This window comes from Neophocaena asiaeorientalis, unplaced genomic scaffold (genome assembly GCF_003031525.2).
Source record: "Neophocaena asiaeorientalis asiaeorientalis breed wild unplaced genomic scaffold, Neophocaena_asiaeorientalis_V1.1 scaffold91, whole genome shotgun sequence".
Classification (NCBI taxonomy): domain Eukaryota; kingdom Metazoa; phylum Chordata; class Mammalia; order Artiodactyla; family Phocoenidae; genus Neophocaena; species Neophocaena asiaeorientalis.
The window spans coordinates 14,587,533-14,607,548 of NW_020173198.1; the positions used below are offsets into that span (position 1 = coordinate 14,587,533).

Consider the following 20,016-nt stretch of genomic DNA (forward strand, 5'->3'; position numbering starts at 1 on the left):
CTCATCCCCCGCCACCCCTCATCCCCCACCACACTCTGCCTCACCACGCTGCTCTTTGCCGGTCCTGACACACCAGGCACACCCGTCTCAGGGCCTTTGCACTGGCTGTTCTTTCTGGCCCAAATGCTCTTCCCCCCAGATTTCTACATGACTTGCTCCCTCAATTCCTTAAAATCTACGCTCTAATGTCACTTTCCCCGTGAGGCCACCCTATGGAGAAGTGCACCCCTCCCAAGCCTCCTAGCACAGCCCCCCTCCCTCCTCTGCTTCACTATAGATGCTCTTCCAGAGCTCGTCTCACATCAGAACATGCTCTGCTGTTCATTAATAGTTTTATGGTTCCTGTCTCTCTTCCCACTACGAGAGAAGCTCCCGGAAGTCAGGGGGTCTTTGTTTTGTTCATGGTGTCTCTCTAGTCCTAGAACACTGCCTGGTACACACCTAGTAATTATGTATCAAACAGATGAATAAATAATGCTGTCCCAACTTCAAGGAACCCAAAGTCTAGTTTAAAAACTCAAATGCCGGGCTTCCCTGGTGGCGCGGTGGTTGAGAGTCTGCCTGCCGATGCAGGTGACACGGGTTCGTGCCCCGGTCTGGGAGGATCCCACATGCTGCGGAGCGGCTGGGCCCCTGAGCCATGGCCGCTGGGCCTGCGCATCCGGAGCCTGTGCTCCGCAACGGGAGAGGCCACAACAGTGAGAGGCCCACATACGCAAAAACAAAAAAACAAACAAAAAAACACCTCAAATGCCCAAAGGGGCCTGGCCACTGATAAAAACTCACAAAGCCCCAGGGCACAGACAGCAGAAGTGGTGGGTGCCTCCTTTTCCTGTCCCCACCCTTGATTTTCCTGATTTCAGGCGAGACCTGGAAGAAGCCACCAATGGCTCAATGCAGACTAGGGGAGGTCTCCATTCAGTGACACTGCCTCGCCCCTCCGAGCCACCTCTGAGCGGTCTCCAGCCTGGTGGCTGCCCCAGTCCGTTCTGTGTCATGCTGCTGGGCAGACAGAAAAGCCAGCTCAGGCCTGAGTCACAGAACCTTCTCCGTGCCCACCCCCGCATTACCCACTGTGTTTTGCCCTGTCAGCTCCTCCAGGCTGTAGCCATCCCGAGAATCCCTGGCCCTCCTCTGTTCCCTGGACCAGGACCAGCCCCTCAACCCTGCAGGTCAGTCACCGATGGCCCTGGCTACAGGCCATGCCTCTGTGAGCCTCCACGCCGCAGGGCTTCCATCAGCTGTGCAGCCCCCCGCTTCCACACAGGAGGAAGGAGAGGCGACGGTTCCTACGTGGAATGTGCTGCACCCTGGATTCTCTCTGATTGTCAAACCCCCATGGCCTACGAGCCAGCGCTGCCACACACGGGGCTCTGCAGGCAGCGGGGGCGCCTGGGAGCTATAACCCCATTGAGGGATGATGGGCTAGACCACAACGGCCCTGCAAAAAGGGAGAATACACACAAGTTCTAGTTCTTTGTGGGAATGCTTGCAACTGTGCCAGCTAAGGCCCTTGATTTATACAAGTCTACTTCTTCCCTTTGGTGTTCCCGATCAACCCCCTCCCAGAAGCCGAGTACGACTTTCAGGAAGAAGAACATGTGTGCTCTGGAAACAGCATTGGTTACCCTGGGGGTCACAGGTAAGGTCAGGGGCACCGAAAGATATGGGGGAACTCTAATCCCAGCCGCAGAGGGCTATTCTGCCCGATGCATTCAATTCTCGGGGGCCTCTGCTGCCGTCTGATTCAAGCCTGGTTTGGAAAGCCTGCCATGCACTGGCAACCCGGGGACCCAAGCCAATGGTGAACTCTCTGCTTCTGCAAACACACAGGCCAGAGAAGCCAGGCTGCTACTTTCTTAGCTGCCAGCTCCACACACCACGCCCCAGCAGAATCTTCTGCCAACAGAGGGTCCAGCTCCCAGGAAGGACAGGTGTCACGTGGAGAACCGGTGGCTAACATTTTGAGCATGCGCTCACCCTTCTGGATCCCCCAAGAATCACCTGGAGACCATCCCAACTGGCTGAACTGGTGCCTATAGAGAGACAGCAGATGTTCTCATTTTGGGACAAACAAGCCTATTCTGCCCCAGAATTCTGTCCCCACTCTGAATTCAGAGCCGGCCAACCACGTAAATGCACGCTGGCTGGCTAAGAGTTTGCACTTTCCAGAGTAGAATCTGGGGCCAGCTGAGGCGGAGGCCCAGCTGCACACAGAGGCTCAGCTGCTGGCACTACACGGCAACGTTCACAACTGGTGCCGTCACCGCTGTTGTCATGGCTGCTACACTTGACCCTCTGTGCCCTTGTGTCTGGTCACAGGACTCCTCCTTTTGGGGCACACTAAGTGTGCCTCTGTGTTAACCATCCCAAGAAGGGAGGTCCCAAGTAGGGGATGCAGGGTTGTTCCAAAGCCTCAGAAACTAAGACCTTTCTTTTCTTTTTTTTTTTTTTATTCTTACATCTTTATTGGAGTAGAACTGCTTTACAATGGTGTGTTAGTTTCTGCTTTATAACAAAGTGAATCAGTTATACATATACATATGTTCCCATATCTCTTCCCTCTCACGTCTCCCTCCCTCCCACCCTCCTGGCGCACTGAGCTGATCTCCCTGTGCTGTGTGAACTGATCTCCCTGTGCCATGCGGCTGCTTCCCACTAGCTAACTATTTTACATTTGGTAGTGTATATATATCCATGCCTCTCTCTCGCTTTGTCACAGCTTACCCTTCCCCCTCCCCATAGCCTCAAGACCGTTCTCTAGTAGGTCTGTGTCTTTATTCCTGTCTTACCCCTAGGCTCTTCATGACATTTTTTTTTCTTAAATTCCGTATATATGTGTTAGCATACGGTATTTGTCTTTCTCTTTCTGACTTACTTCACTCTAAGACCTTTCTGAAGCTGACAGCTGCTATTTAGGCCGTGATGTCTGCCAGACCTCGGAATAAGCACATCACGCTGCTGCGTTTAATCCTCTCCGAAAACCCACTGTTGTTATTCTAACTGGAGAGGTGAGACGCTGAGGCCCGGAGAGGTGGACTAGCCTGCCCGGGGACACACCTAGTAAGACGAGGAGCCAGGCGGCCTGGCTGCAGAGTCCACTGCCCCAGACAGAATGTGGAACAGCACCAAAAGCAACCCCTCTGCCACTCCCTCCCCACCGTGCCTCTGAGCAAAGAGAAGGTGGCATGTGAGGGTCAGGTTCTAAGAGTCACGAAGGACATCACAAGAGCCCTTGTGACCCCCCCGCCAGTTCACCCACTGAGCCATTCGTGCCTGCTGTGAGCCCCCGAGCATCCCCGGCCAGTCCCGGGACAGCACAGGCGACGCAGACGTCTCTAAGACACCGTCTCCTGTCCTCTAGGGGGGCTGGGAAGCCCAGTGAGGGCAGGGGTCGTGTCTTGCCTGGGCACCAGTGCATCTCCACTCAGGGAATGGATGAATGAATGCAAAAACCAAGGAAGCGATTCCACAGAAACCCAGGATGAAAAAAGTCCCTTCAAAAACAAAAAAGTACCTACAGGTAATGATGCATATCCCATAATCTAATCTGTATGTTCATTTTGCAAAAATAATGAGATGTTAGCGGTTTCAGAATGAGTGTTCTCTTACTCTGCTTCCCCCGACAAGAAACACTATCTGCTCTGCATTAAAATTATAGCAAGAATTATCCCTTAGCAGGAACCATATGATTTGAATGCACAGATGAATTTCAATTAGACATTTATCTAACCATGCTGATGTGTTTTCAATTTAACCCTAAATTACAGACTTTTCAAATAACTCTACTCTCCCCTCTGCTTCTCTCTCTTCAATTTTGGTTTGGTTTTGTGAAATGTCTGCTGGTAAAATGAAGCAATACCAGTAACTTATCTACAAATTACGGGAAGGAGAAAGTAGGTTAAAAAAGACCAAGAAACTTAAAACAAGCATGATCAAACCACATCCGAGTTAGGCAGGAAACAATAGGAGACAGTTCTTGCTCAGAGGGAAGGAAGGTAAATCTTACCAGGACTATTGTCAAACAAGTCCTAGATGAGATAAACTCTTCCCGAATTTCAACTGCAGTCATCAGAATACACAAACTTCGACTTGGCACCCAGGGAAAGGCAATAACCGGAAGTAGAAGGCTGACACTTTCACTTGGGCTGGCAATTCCTTCCACACTCAAAAGAATCTCCTTTTCAGTTCAGGTGTCCACCACACGAGCGCCATGCATCTATCACAGCGGAGGCAGGAATTCATCCCAAGGGGAGGCCATTGGGAAAAAGAACAAATCTCCTAGACAATCCCGCCAATTAGAGGGTTCAACTAAAGCGGGTATCCCAAGCTGAGAGGTCCCCAGTAACTTCCTGCAATTTGCTTTTGCTCTAATTGCAAATCCTCCATGTATCAATGTCAATATCCTGCTTGTGACACTGTACTAGTGTTTTGCAAGATGTCGCCACTGGGAGAAAACTAGGGAAAGGGTAAGGGATCTCTCTGTATTATTTCCTGCAACTGCACGTCAATGAATTGCAATGAAAAAACCCTGCAAACCCAAGCACCCCAACAATCTCTGGGTCCACCTCTTGGAACACCAAGTCTAACTTCGGCAGCGAGGGTCTTATAGACATTCTGCAATGAGCTATTAGCAGCTATCTTGGGCTCTGGAAATCATGTGACAAAACAAAGTCCAAAGGAACCCACTCCATTCCTGTCTGTTATTAACATAAATGTAGTATGAGTTAGCAGCAGGCTGGGTGGGGGCAGACTGGGCAAATCTGACAGCAGACACATGCCTCATCTGACGCGGGCGGCTTCTGAGAAGCTTCCTGCAGGAACATATGCACAACCGGGACCGGATCTTCTGACTGTTCAAGACCATCCTGAAATCTGGACTTTCATGTGAAACTTCCCAAATGTTAAAGTTGGCGATTCATAAAATTTCCTTTCAAACACTGTGAAGACCAAACCAAGCAGCTCTGAGGGCCAGACTGCAGCCTGTCAAGCACCTGATGGGCACTTTAAATCTATCTTCTCCCCATCCTCACCACGGCCCTCCCGAGTGGGACCTACACTCGCTGTTTTCTAAATGGAGTAAAACGACTTGCCCGGGTGACCCACTGGCTGGAGGGGTCCTCAGCAGCCCTGCCTGGAGGCCCTGCTGATTCTTCTGACTCAACGTTCCATTACTTGCATTCATTCAGCAAAAGCGAGTTTAGGAAAGTTGCAAACAAATATCTCCAGCTGCATCAACACTAAGCCAACTCCACATTCTCTAGCCCATGTGTTGTCACAACATGGACCACTAGGGGAGTCCTTCCTATTCATCACTCGTCACCCCATCACTTCCAGGTTAAATCCTCTCACCAAACACTACTCCTTCCTTTTAGAGCACATATAAGACTTGAGATAGTACACTTGTTTGTAAGCTTAATCAAAATCTGTGTCTCCTGCTGGACTGTAAAGCTCCAGCGTGACAGGGGCTATCTAGGTTTTGTATATCCCCAGAGACAGCATGATGCCTGAGCCAAAGAAGGGGCTTAATAAATACTTCTTGAATGCAGCAAAGAAGGGATAGGCCAGACGAGAACCATGACAAGGCCCTATTCAATTCCGCTGAACTAACGCCACCACCAATGAGGACAGAAGGTTTCTGGAAACCTTTTCAGAGGCTCTAATGAGCCTTAAAAAGCACAGTGGCCCGGCCAAGACACTGTACATGGGAAAACCCAGAAGGGCAGGGGCCTCTTGTAATTATACTCCATGCAGTGCTGGCCCTTCACGCTCCGGGATCACTCTCCAGGATCACTCTCCACCCACTCGCTCAGATATGACCACAGAGTCAACTGCCCAAGGGTAAGCCCAGCCCCTTCACCTGCGTGCCGACTGAGAACCGGGCTGCAGAGACAGAGCTCTCATGAAACGGCCTTCGTGTAAACACCTCTCATTTCAGACGTGTATGTGGCGCCCACGCTGCAGCAGATCCAACGACAGACAAGACGCCTGCTCAGAGCAGGTAAGACCTTTAATGAGAAGGAACCGGGAGCAAGGGCCTTCCAGGCAGTGGGTAGGGTTAAGGGCACAGGTGTGGAGGGAAGAAAGCACAGAGCACGCTGGGGAAAAAGCAAGCAGGGCCAGGACTGAGGTAGCCTGGAGCTCAGTGTGTGTGTGAACAGGACGGGAGGAGGGAAGGCAGGCAAGACACAGGACCAAGCAGGGAAAGCCTCGGGAGAAGTCATCACCCTGGTGATCGGGGTTTCCCTTTAGCAGAGCACAAACATGCACAAACCACAAACATGCTGTTTAGGCCACAGTTGGTGATCATTTAAAACTTGGGAGTATCTGCCTAAAAATGAAGCTTTCCAGTGTCTCTAGAAACATGAGAAAACCTGGCAATACGGCATCCACGTTCCTGCAGAACCAACTGGAGGCTCGGGTGAGCAACAGCTGCTCACAAAGGACATACACACCCTCCAATTTGTCACAGTCCCCACTGCTCCCTACTACCCTCTCATGGGGCCCGTGTCATTCACAGATGCTCCCTGCCCATCCTCTGTAGATGCTGGTGCCTCGGACAAAGTATCCTCTCATTCGGACCCAGTAACAGTGTCTCACAGATACACAACCGAGGCCCCAGAACAGGACGATTCCACGTTCAATAACACAGGCTCAGTCACATCCACTCTTAGTACCCGACCCCAGATTCTCCTGGGTATGCGTGTCAAGGCTGATTAGGTTCCCTGAATCCCAGACCAGCTTATGCCTCACCAGTGCTGTAATGAGCAGGATGTTGGTTTCTGGTTTTAAAGAAACACACATTAACAAAATGAGCAATGGCTTTTTATCAGGGTCTCAAAACAGTCCCCCACTAATGACTTACACAGCTTCTCGGAACATCCTGTTCAGGCTGAGTGTACGTCTCAGACAGATCGCCGTTCAGAATGACTTCAGCTAATGAGTTCACCAGGGGTGCGTGATGTATAATTAGGAAGACCTGGTGAGGGGGAAAAAAATGGGATGCACATTAAAGTGTGCAGACTTTCAACCTCTTCCTTCCTTGATCTGAAACAACAAGGCTGGGCTACATGAGTCTCAGCAGCAATCCTGGTGGTGCAAAACCCAAAGAATGGGTCACATTGGGGAGAAACCAGTTATACTCTTCTCCTTCTAGGGTTGGGCCCTCCTTCTTTCAGACTGTTACCTATTTGGCTGGCTGTTCTTCGGCAGAAGGAAGTGCATTAAAGCGAGACTGTCCCTCAGGCCAGCTGCAGCCAAATCTGGCTGAAGTGGAGCAATGTGAGAAGGGAGTGCCAAACCCACACCCTCCTTCCTCTCCACAGGCATTTCAGTGTCAAATCCAATTAGGATAAGACTAGGAGGCACCGGCCCAGCACTTTGGGTTACATGGAAGAAGGGGCTGGCGAGCCCTGCTCCAATCAAGGACTTGGCAGAGGATGTCTATGCGGAGATCCCATCCTGGAATGAGCTCTGACCCTTGTGGTGGGTTTGAGCGCACCAGAATTCCAGGGCAGCACTGGGAGGTGTGGAAGCCATGGGGAGGAAAAGCCGCACAAGCCAGAGACAGACCGAGTTGTGCCAGGAGGCAACATCAGAAGGTGCTGGGCTGTCTGGGATGGCCCGGCCACCCCACCCTGCTGCCCAGCGTTCAGAGGAATGGCTTGGGTAATCAGGGTACCAAAACCGCCTTGCAAAGCTGGCTCAGACACACCTGCTGGTTTCTTTTAAAATGTAAAGGCAACACGGTACCACAGTGCAGTGTGGGATGTACCGACCATCTGTATATCAGAGGGTGTGTGCGCCCATTTGTATTTGCTTATATATACAGGGAACAGGGTCTCGAATCCTCGGCACTACTGTCAGGCGATACATCTTTGCTGTGGGGGGCTGTCCTGTGCACTGGAGGATATTTGGCAGCATCTCTGGCCTCTACCCACTAGATGCCAGCTGCAGCCCTTCCCCCAGGCGTGACAACCAGAAATATCTTCAGACACTGCCATACGTCCCCCAGGGTGGGGCGAAATCGCCACCAGTTGAGAATCCCTGGCAGAGTTCTCCCCGTCTCTGGAAGGACCCGGGAAGACCCTGTAACTATAGCTGTCTCTGGGGAGAGAAATCAGGAGACTGAACAAAAGTAGAAAGGCAGCTTGGTTTTCACCTGTTTGAACTTTATAACTTAAAAAAAAAATTATTTAAAAAAATATTGTAAAAAAAAAAGGAAAGGCATAAACTAAAACACTGGCTGCCTCTGAGGAGCGGGACTGGATGTGTGGGGGACAGAGGTAAGAGGGAGATTTTTCCCTACATGTTATTTTGTACTGTTTGAGTAGGGTGAATACATCGTTCAAAAAAATAAATACAATTCAGATTAAAGGTACAGGCAGAATAGACAAATGTGATACCTACCTAAAAACAACAAAAAAAGCACACCTGTTTCTAAAACACCAAAGAAACGCTACCATAGACAATATGACCAAATGGGTTAGCCCATGTCCAGGGCTGTGGCAGGCATTCAAGCATGGGTGCCTATGATGATGACGAAGGAATTCAGTCCACAAACATTCAGCGAGCACCTGCTAGGCCGGTGTGGACACACATGGTGCTCGTTCCCTCCTGGGCTCTGGACGGAGAAAAGCCTGGGGAGGGCCGGTCACTGCAAGGTACGTGGAAGCGTGTGTGGGCCAGACTCGAAAGGCTGGGCCAGCCTGTCCGAGTCATGCTCTCGTCCCCAGTGGTGGTTTAGTTTCAGCTGGACAGCATCCTCATCACACCAAATTAACATCGTTAATGTGAATTTTCTTGGTTTAGTAGCGATGTTTGTAAAATAATTTGTAAGGATGTTCTGACATAGAGTTTAATTAAGGATTTATACCCAATTCGAGGTTTTCACACATTCGGGCAACGTGATGATAAAGCTCCATGGAAATGCAGGGGAGCGAGAGCCCTTTACTCAGGCTGAGGAACGCCAATGACAATGCTTTTTGTGAGAGACTGAAACAAGTAATTAGGTGCCTGAGCTGCTGGTCCTTCACGAGGAAAGCAGGTGAAAACGGGTTCTCGGAGAAAAAGTGTGTCCTGACCCCCGTGCTCCTCGGGGTGCACCAGTAGCTGAAGGGTCCTGGGGGCGCTTGCCACGGGATTCCCGTGGCTCAGCATCTGGCCTGCTCGGGTCCTGCCAGACTCCCAGAATCCCAAGCAGGAGGAGCTGGCGGATTTGTAATGAGGCGGCGGAAATCGCTGCCAGGAGGGGCTGGGGCTTGCATGGAGCTCCACCGCACAGAGGGGCATTCAGGAGGCGGCGTGCAGTTCTGAGCAAACAGCCCCCAGAACGAGACTCCGGGAGCAACGTGAGCTGGCCACATGCGGATCCTGGTTGGCCCGGCCACTGAGAAGAGGCCGGGTCTGCATCTCTCTTCTCAGGCCAACAGGAGACAGAGCCGCCTCAAACTCAAAGCGGCCCAGGGACCAAGTGAGAAGGACATGCTCTCAGCAAAGCAAATAAATACCTGGGCCACTGCAAAAGTGGGAACAGAGCTCTGGTCAAACGTCTGGCTACTTGACAGTCTAATGAGATGGCCCGAGAGTCTGGACTGCTTGTAATAAAAATATTTTTAAAGTTATGTAACTGGGTCACCATGGAGTTTTTCCCTTCTTGTAAATATTATATAATTACGAGAAGGAAACACACTTGTTTAAGAGGGGGAGGCAAACTAATTGGCTCAAGACACAAATCTGGGTGCTAAGCCTGCTACAAGACACTTTCCATAAGGTAATCTGGGAACTAGAACCATGACAAAAGCCTTTAAAAACAGCCTCATTAGTAGAAGTTTGTTAAGCCACGGTTGCTGTGTGTGTACACACACTGGGTCCTGCAGTTTGGGGCTTATTTCAACATGGCTGAGAACAGGGGCCACCCAGCCCACATTTCCAGGGTATTTAGAATACTCCTTGCTTGTTTTGGAAACCTCAGGCCCCATAGTAGAAACCAACTACATATTTGTCAGGTTTGATTTATTTCTCCTTAAATTTCCAAGTACTACCACGAAGAAGATACATAGCACCTCTACTCAGTGTTGTTACTTTACTTCAAGATGGGGGACACAGAGAGAGAAGATGGGGCAATGTGGCCTGGGAAATTTCTGAAAGGCAGCAGCACTCCAAGGACCCCCAGTGTGCTGGGGACACAGGTGAATGATCAGACGTACCTGGGACAGAAGGTAGAGGGAAACCGGCAGGCTGATTTTCGGTCGTTCTCCTCCCTGGTGAAGGTTGGGGGAAAGGGACAGAGAAACCTGGGTTACACATGTGAGCAGCACAAAATCCATGAAGCCAGAAGCCATCTGTCTGAAGGAGCAGCGCCCAGCACCGCGACTTCCTCCAAGACCCTAAGATTCTTCTTTCCTGGTGGCAAAGCCCACCCTGCAAAATAAGCTCACAACCTAATCCTATCCGATACCATTTGCAAGGCCGCTATTCTTCCACCTGAGAAATCTTTCACCATGAGTCACGGATTAGAGGCTGGACCCGAGAGAAGAACTAGCTCCTTAAATTACCAAGAATGTTAATTTCCCCCAGCTTGGGCACCGAGAGCCCGAAGTCTGGCAGGAGAGGCCCCAGGGGGCCTGTTCTCAGGAGAGGGGCAGGGAGAAGTTGGGGCACTCTGGTCTCCGAGAAGCCCCTCATTTGTACTGGGCTTCAACAAGCTCCATCTCCTTCCAACCCTGTGAGGATCTTCAAGACCCCCGTTTTGCTCAGGCAGGTTGACTGCCTCATCCAATGTCGCAGAATGAGGAAAGGGAAGAGGCAGAGTTTAAACCCACGTCTGAAAACTCCAATTCCCATGTTTTCTCTCTGCCTCCCAGAGCTGCAGCTGGCAGATCTCGTTAGGGTTGCAATTTTCTTTTATTCACTTATTTTTAACAAGAAGCACCATGTCCCATCTCCAAAAAGAAAGCTATACCTCCTTGGGACACATCTGCAGAGGCCGAAGCCCCTGCAGAGTAACCAGTTGGCTCTGTCCCGCCTCCTGCCAAGCCCTCTGCCCCTTAACTCTCAGAGGTACTGGCCGAAGGTCTCCCCTCCTTGAAGTGGCATTTCTCACGGGGGCACCAAGAGCCACCAGGCTCAGAATCACTTGCGGGGCAGGTTCCCGGTCCACTCCAGACCCACTGAGCCAGCATCCCTGAGAGGAGTGAGAGGGCATCCGAGGATGTGCACTTGAACAGGCTCTATCCCCACAAGGGCTTCGAGCCGTAACTGTGGACAATCACTGCCCCGGGATCTTTTCCTAGGTGCGCTCCATCCCCTCCTGTCCATTCTGTGCAAGTGTTGTGGCTGGCTGGATCTTCTCCAAATCAATTACCTCTGGCAACTATCCGAAAAAGTTACCAGGGATGGGAACACCTCAAGAGAAGGATGCATAGAAACCAAAAGCCTGAATCTGTAGAGGTTTCCTGTTTCCTTCTGATGTCAGTAATCTTTTCTCATTCATTTACAGTCCACACACACACACATATACTCTGTCTCTCTCTCCCTCTCCTTCCACCCCCTCTCAGGAAATAAGAGGAAAGGAAAGGGAAGCCAGCGTGCTTTGAAAAGAATCTCCCTCAGGCTCAAAGGCTTGGTCCCTTGCAAAGCCCCGTCCTATTGGGGTGACTGCTCTTCCCCTCCTACAGACGACCCTCAGCCCGGCCCACCTTGTCCTGGTTCTCCAGCGAGTACACGTAGAGCGGCAGGAAGAGCCTGTTGAGCAGGTGGTCCGTGAGCACGTCGTTGAGGAACTCGCAGTTAATGATCAGGATGTCATTGAGATAGTGCAGGTGGTCCAGATGCTCAGCCACCAGGTCACTCAGCTTCCCCCGATTCCGATGCCTGCCGGGAGAAACGCCCATCTCAGCCCGGACGCCAAAGCTCAGAGCCTAGAACCAATGGCCTGAGACTGAGGTCGCAGGTGGCACTTCATTCACAAACGAATACCTGAGCCAGTCCCGAGAGACTGGCTCGACCAGTGGATTTCAGAAAGGGAGGACGGACAGGTCTGCTTCATTCGATCTTAGGGGACTCATGGGGTCCCCCCACTTTCTGGGGGCCTCAGTACAACTCACCCCACCAAAACAAAAGGGGTAAACAAAGCAAAACCCAATGAAGCTCTTAGCAAGCCATTTCAAACAAGAGCAGCCACTAGTTCAAGTGGCAAGATCCCTTGGCTCCCAAGATAAGCAGCATCAATGGAACTATAAATCCTCGATAATTAAAATGCTCCAGAGGAGTTCTGAAGAGAGAAGCAAGCCTCAGCAGCTGCGTCCGACCCACAGGCCCCGTCTGTATGGGGGGCACAGCGCAAGGACGTGACACCCCACCCCAAGCCCCAGGAGGCCCTGCCTGCTTCCAGTGAAGAGTGGATCGGTCTCTGCCAAGGACGAAGCCTTGAAACAGCCAGTGGGGCACTTTCACCTCCCCCAAAGTGTTATCGGTTGCAAAGAGCACTCTAGCTACCATAAGACCTTTTATTTTTATTATGATTATTATTCAAGTAATAGATGGTCATTGTAGAAGACAGACGAAGAAAATAAAAGCAAAAAGAAATCAAAGTCTCCTAGTCCCACCACTAACAGATAATATTACGTTATTTCCATGTCCCTATAGTCACATCTAAAAGGCAGGTGTTACATGTCTATCCATCTAATCACATATGCTTTTAAAAAAAAATTTGCTTCTTTTACATAATTTTGGATAATTATTCCTTATTATGCTTTAATAAGATGTTTAGTAAATATTTATAGCAAATACACATTGTAAAGCCTAATACTATAATGAGCACCCATGAATCTACCTCCCATGAGACCCAGAACATTTATTTATACACAATGTTTTGCAACCCCTCCCCCGCACTTAATAAGATACTGTGTTCATTTTCCTCCAGCAGGATCATTAATGCACTTCACTTTTTAAACCTTTAGTTTAAAAAATATCTAAGTAATACATGCAGATGGATTTAAAAATCGAATAGTACTGATGAGCTGATAATAAAACACAGCAGCTCCTGGCCTCGCCTCCCCAACCCCTGCCCACTCTCCAGAGGAAGCGGTTTTCAACTCCTTTAGGTGTTTCTGTGGATAGTTCCTCCTGTATTTCTATAAAACCTACAAGGACCTCTATTTTGCGGTTGAGCCATTTTAGATGTTACGTAATGACCTCCTTTTGTTGTGTTCCCTCCACCCGTCCCCCCCAGCAGTCATCAGCAACTGGTGTTGACATTATAATCATTCACTGCAGAGCCCCAGGGAGGACCAGGAGTTCACTTCCTTCCTCGTATAACTTTCTGTTCTTTCTGGAGTTGTGCCTCATTATGCCTCATATCCATGACTATCCATATCTATATGGGTCCTTATCCTCCCAAATGCCCCATCAGATCTGCCATCCACCTCGCCTTGCTTCTTTCCCAATATGGAAGCTAATATTTTCTCTCTCTCTAGCCCTCTGCCCCCCAGGAGACCTCCTTCCTGAGTCCCTTCATCATCCTGACCCCACTTAGGTGTGCCTCTTACCCGATCTGTGAGAAGCTGTCACCCTGGGGCAGTGGTTCTCAACTGATACAATTTTTCCTTAAGGGAGACGTCTGGCAGTGTCTGGAAACATTTTTGGTCTTCACAATTGGAAAGGGGGTGCTACTGGCATCTAGTGGGTGGAGGCCAGGGATGCTGCTAAACACCCTACAATGCATAGGACAGCCCCACACAAAGAATTACCTAGTTCGAAAGATCAACAGTGCAGAGTTTGAGAAATCCTGTTCTGGAACTTCTATTCATCACCAACTTAATTTTTTTTTTTAACAGATTTACTGAAATATAATTCACATACCAAAAACTTCACCCAAAGTACACAATTTAATGTGTTTTAGTATATTCATTTCCCCCACACACCCGTCCTCCAGCCCTAGGAAACTACTAATCTACTGTTTCTATGGATTTGCCTATTCTGGGCATTTCATAAAAGCGGAATGATACATTAGGTTGTCCCTTGCGTCCTTTCACTGAGCGTAATGCTTTCAAGGTTCATCCGTGGTATATGTGTCAGCACTTCATTCCTTTTTATCGCCAAATACTACTCCACTGCATGCAAATACCATATTTTGTTTGTCCATTTACCAGTGGCAGATCATCTTTTTACCAGCTGCCTAGCACCCCATCTATGCATGTACTGGATTCACTTACCCTATTCTCCTCTGGGAGGTATCTGAGTTGTTTCCAACTTCCTACTGTTATGAAAAGTGGAAAGATGGGCAGAACCTTTCAGAGTATGGAAGTCCATATTCCGCGAACGCATAGGTGGGTACATTTTGTTCTAGTGTTTATTTTTTCTCTACAAAAACGGAATTCTCCCCTAAGCACCCTGTCTACCTAACAGGCACCCTGGGGGATCACTTACTCCTCATCCGTCTGCACACAGTTGTCAAGTTCGATCACATGGCTTCCGATGAACCAGACCAAATTGGAGAAGTAAGGGACAGCAGTTTTGTCTCTGATATAGTGCAGCATGGCCTGGTTATCCACTGAGAAAATCCACAAAAGAAGAGGGGGAAAAAAAAAGTCAAGCTACCAAATACAACTTGGGGGATATTAACAACAACAAAACCACAATAAAAAGCCCTCTACTATAATCTGAACCTTTTCTGTCTTTCCTGGAAATACTTTAAAATGGTTACCTTACGCAGAAAACTATACTCATCAAGGTAGTTCTTACGTTATTTTTATAATTAATAAAATCAATTAACAAAGGTAGACATTAATAGTGCTTTAGGGGCTTCCCTGGTGGTGCAGTGGTTGAGAGTCCGCCTGCCGATGCAGGGGACACAGGTTCGTGCCCCGGTCCGGGAAGATCCCACATGCCGCGGAGCGGCTAGGCCCGTGAGCCATGGCCGCTGGGCCTGCGCGTCCGGAGCCTGTGCTCCACAGCAGGAGAGGCCGCAACGGTGAGAGGCCCGCGTACCGCAAACAAAAAAAAGAAAAAAAATAGTGCTTTAGGAAGCCTACTTATCAGCAGTGCATTTAGCTAGACTACAATGAAAACTACACCATTCTCAAGCAAGTTTCCTGTATTTGCATGTAAGGATAAGTTAAGAAAGCAGAAAACCAGAAGTTATTAACTTACATGACACTGGAATAAGGAACACGGGAATCGTCATTGAAGGAAAGGCAAAAAACAGACAACAGTTAACAGGGTTAGGAACTGGGAGGGTGAGACAGCTGCTCAGAGGGGCAGAGAGCTAGGGCAGGAGGCGTCTAGACAGAAAGACGCAGGTTAGAAGAGAACAGAGAGAGCAGAGAGCAGGAGGCGGCCAGACTGGGGGTCAGACCAGGTCGCAAACTCAGAAGCCCACAGGCTGGCCAACAATAACTTGGTGAGCGAAGCCAGCCGGCCCAGTGGGTGAATGGGGCAGCACAGGCCTTGACCCCAAAGGGGGCAGCTGCTTGTCCGCGTCAGCTCACCACTGCCCTGCAGGACTGTAGGCCCAAACAGCCACATCTACATTTTCAAGTCAGAAATCCAGACTGTTACCCAAGCTCTCCCAAGTTTTAAATATTGACAACTATATATTTTTTTCAAAAAATATCTAAGCCAATGAAAACCTGTCTGAGAGCTGGATTTGGCCCTCAGGTCCTCAGTTTGCGACCCCCGGATGGGCCCCTCTGGGCTCTTCAAAGGCTCTCCAATTTAAGGCAACCCCAGAACCAGGCTGGAGTGAGTCCCCGAGGAGTTCCCGCCCCCTCCCAATTAGGAGTCATCTCAATTAATAACATCATAACTCATGAAGGTCAAAACATTGGTCCCTGAGAAAATGGGGTCCCAGCTCTAGGGTGGTGACTACACGGGAAATAACCCCGGTGTTAGGCAGAGAGGCCGTAGCCTTGGAGGGCAATTCCAGGTCGGGAAACTTGTGTCCAGCCAGCCTTTGTGCTAGTGCAGGCGGAGAGCCACGGAAGGGCTTTCTCCTGGAGGCAATGATTTGGGCATTAAGTACTTCTTGGGAGAAAGGAGGAATTTGTTGTTGGGCTTTGTAGCCGGTTGAGAATGCAATACTGCCCCCTGCTGTTTGCGACAAGAAATGCTCTCATACATTATTTAAAGATAACATACCCCCTGGCTATACTGAAGTATATTTTACAGGCCAAAGGCAAGAATTTAACTCTCACATTTCAAAGACAGCTTTGCCTTACCTAATTATCACATGGCCGATCCGAGTCCCACATGTGCCTCTCTTAGGACATGCATGACTTCTGTGTATCAGCAATGAGTTGGGCTTTAAAATGCAGAAGGTGGTGGCACACAAATTTATGTAAGGGGGTAGCTAAATGTTCAGTGATGACAACCTTTCATGAGACAGGCAGCCCCAGCTACAATAAATGAGCTCTGTTACCACCAGAGAATTGTTTGTATGGACTCAGGAGAGCAAGCACTAGCAGTCAGGTTAGAAACCCGATGAGGCGTGAGCTCATAAGGAACCTTACCTTTGTAGACGTTTAAAGTTATAGTTCTTACAGCAATTCGAACCATACTTTCGGGGTGATTGAAAAATTTGATGGCTTCTGTGTACAGGGCGAAGTCATTAGTGTGCTAAAACACAAGAAGTACCGAAAATGAGTTACAGACCCGTAAGACAGGCTGGCCCCTATCCCAGCTTTCTGAATCCTATCAGAGACTTCAGTAAAATACCAAAAAAAAAGTACCCACGTGAACCTTAAGCCAGTGGTTCATTCCCAATGGGGAATCTGGGGAGGGTTGGGAAGGTGAGACCGTGGAAGAAACAGAAGCGGGTCCAGGAAATGCCAAGCCTGGGTTCATGATCTTTCCTACCACTTCTTAGCTGTGTGATGTAATATTTCTAAGCCTCCGATTCTTCATCTATAAAATGAGGATAATAATTCCCACTTTATGGTTGCTGGGATTAAATGAGACTATTTCAGGTACAGTGATTATCCTGGCACCTGATATCTAATGAGCACTCGGTAGTAATGCTAGTTGTTATTATTAGATGCTGCTTCTACTAATAAAAGGCAAATGCAAAGTCTGACTACATTCAGAATCTATAATATATATTTCCCTATTTGGAAACACTAAAAGTGTAAACATTATCATGGAAAAGGAGGGTCTCGGGAATCTTCTGCCATTAAAAAGGGGTCATCAGAACAGATCCAAACAGTTCAGAACCAAAGAACTCCACTGATGGAGACCTAAGGAACAGGCACACAGGATCCGGGCTACAGCACGCTGCGGCGCACTCTGCTGCCCTCTTCTGGCCAGTCTTCCACATGGCTCCGGATCAGACTGGAGGGCACTCCCCGGGCAGTGAGGGGCGGGGAAGAGGGAACCCATGACCTTCAGCGAGGTGACACCTGTCTAATGAAGGCAACGCCACTTTGAGCACTAGAAGCAGATGTGCACGTAACAGGTGGTAGCTACTGCACTGATCCACAGAAAAGGAAACTAAGTCCACTTCAAAAATCAGCCTCCTAGGGCTTCCCTGGTGGCACAGTGGTTGAGAGTCTGCCTGCCAATGCAGGGGACATGGGTTCGAGCCCTGGTCTGGGAAGATCCCACATGCCGTGGAGCGGCTGGCCCCATGAGCCACAATTACTGAGCCTGCGTGTCTGGAGCCTGTGCTCCGCAACAAGAGAGGCCGCGATAGTGAGAGGCCCACGCACCGCGATGAGGAGTGGCATCCTCTGGTGATCAGCAGGATATTCTTCCAGAAGCATCACTCGGGCCCCAGAATCCCCACATTCTGCCCTCCCCACCAGGTGCACAGAAGCCCAGCTGCACCCGAGTGGGGGAACAATCTGGCTCCCTCTCTGGTCTGAACTTTGCAGGTGGGTTTTCTTCCGCCCGGGAGAGCCTCTGGGAGAACGCGAACAGCACGCCTCTGGTCTCTGGACACGTTTAGTGAGCACCAACTGTGTGCCAGGCACTGGGCCGCACAATGTCCATCTTCCAAAGTGCCCCACACTTTGTGACTGGCAGCTAGTACTTCTCCCCTTTGAGGCCAGCTCTTGCCACTACAAATCTAGACAAAGAAAGTCAAGGTGCAGGCTGCTGTTGCCACATCCCGTGGAGACAGCTAGATGAATTTTGCCCAAACTCAGAGGAAATGTTTGGGACTATGGTCTGACTTCAAATACAGGCTGTGCAGCATGTGTGACCACCGATCAGAAGACACCTGCCATGCAGACAGCACGTGGCCTCCAAGATGGCCCAATGACCCTCTCCTCCTGAAGTCACAACTTGTGCGTCCTCTCACGCTAAGTCAGGGCTGGCCTGTGCGGCCTAAAGATATACAGTGGAAGTGACGGCATGTGGCTTCCGAGGCCGAGTCCTGGAAGGCATTACAGTTTGCCTTGGCCTCTTAGGATCATTTGTTCTACGGGAAGCCAGCTGCCGTGCTGTGAGGACACTCAAGCAGACCCTGGAGGAGCCTGTGTAACCAAGGCCTGCCGCCGATGGCCAGCACCAAATGGTCAGCAATGTGAGCAAGCCACCTTGGAAGCAGATCCCCCGACCCTAACCCAGCCTTCAGATGACTGCAGCCTCGGAGAGACTGAGGCAGAACTGCCCTGCCAGCCCACTCCCCAACGTCAGACACACTGTGAGAGAAATATGGCAGAACTCTGACCTGCAAGACAGGAAAGGAAGTCTGCTGGGAGGCTTCTGGGAAAGAAGTTTTTTGGAAAGTTAGAAGGGGGCACAAGAAGGGATGTGATCTCATCAGGCTTTTCGGCAGTGGCATGTAAGTATGTGATGTTTGGAGCTCCCGCAGCCATTCTGAGACCATGAGGGGTTGAGCCTCAAGACAGATGCCAACTGTATGGTCAGCAGAGTAGGAAGATGGAAAAGCTTGGGTCACTGATGAAGTGGTCGAGCCACAGGATGAGCCAGCCCCACGACAGCCAGCATCTGTACCTTTTGGAATGTGAGATAAATTGACCTGATTCTTCAAGCTCCTCTTCATTGTGAGAACAACAGTTATTTATTTATTTAAATTGTTAGTGATTCTCTCAAGGAATACCAGGGATTTTAGCTTATAAGGAATGGCAATGGGTACAGTTTTAGGGAGCCAGGTACATACTAGTTGCTTTGAAGACATCAGCTTATTTAATTCAACCCCTGGAAAACCCTCCGAGGTAGAAACTAACATCCCCATTTCTCAGATGAGGAAACTGAGGTTCAGAGGACTGGGACTTCTCTAAGGTCACACAGCAGGGAAGTGGCAAAGCTGGGCCTGACTGGAGTTCCTGTTTTGCCAACAGAGGAACACGACCCCAAGTTAATTTCTGGGCACTTCTCCCTACCAAGAGTATCATGCTCTCAGGTAGTGCAAATTGCATTTTACATTAAAAACGGAAAAGGTAGCTTGTTAAATAAAAAAAAAATTTAAAGCATGCCAAGGTCAAACAGTGTTGCTATGAAAATGAGGAAACAGTGAATGCATAAGTGCTTTGTAAACAGAGGCCACCCAGACCAAAGGGGCTGCTCTGATTGGCTAGCTTTCCACCCAAATGTGCCCCTCTGCAATTACTTACCTCATTGTAAAAGAAATGGACCGTGTGGTTGTTGAGTTTTAACGAAAGCGTTTTCAGGAACGATATATAATATGCCATAATCTCCTCATCAGAAAAGTCAAACTTATGGACAATGATAGAATTTACATAGTTATTAGAGAGCAAATAATCTAGAGGGAGGAAAAAAAAACACAAAAGAAAACAGGTTAGTTAATTCATGCTGGAGGAAAGGCAAGCAGAGAAAGTCCAGGAACACGCAGATGACCATGAGAATGTATCAGTACTTGAACCAGTCAAGCTAATAGGGAGCAGCTTAACCTTTAACCAGCAAAGAAATCAGCCACCAGGTGTAGTCACTAGAAAGTTCAAGAGCAATGCCAGAGAAAAGTCGGGTCACCCTGCCTCCCACACCACAGAAAAGAACACTTGAGCATTTTCTTTCGTTGCTGGCAGAGTTCAG

General features: G+C 49.3%; 1 protein-coding gene across 3 annotated transcripts in view; it reads right to left on the reverse strand.

Annotated features, from left to right (window-relative positions):
* The window catches only part of CLEC16A (C-type lectin domain containing 16A), a 208,797-nt gene that overhangs the window by 163,256 nt on the left and 25,525 nt on the right, over positions 1–20,016 (reverse strand). For all 3 annotated transcript variants that reach the window (XM_024744278.1, XM_024744276.1, XM_024744277.1), the window contains exons 4-9: positions 19,578–19,726; positions 16,512–16,617; positions 14,431–14,554; positions 11,700–11,874; positions 10,209–10,262; positions 6,866–6,979 (exon numbers count right to left, since the gene is read on the reverse strand). In XM_024744278.1, coding sequence (XP_024600046.1) covers positions 6,866–6,979; positions 10,209–10,262; positions 11,700–11,874; positions 14,431–14,554; positions 16,512–16,617; positions 19,578–19,726 — 722 coding nt within the window. The remainder of the gene's footprint in view (positions 1–6,865; positions 6,980–10,208; positions 10,263–11,699; positions 11,875–14,430; positions 14,555–16,511; positions 16,618–19,577; positions 19,727–20,016) is intronic.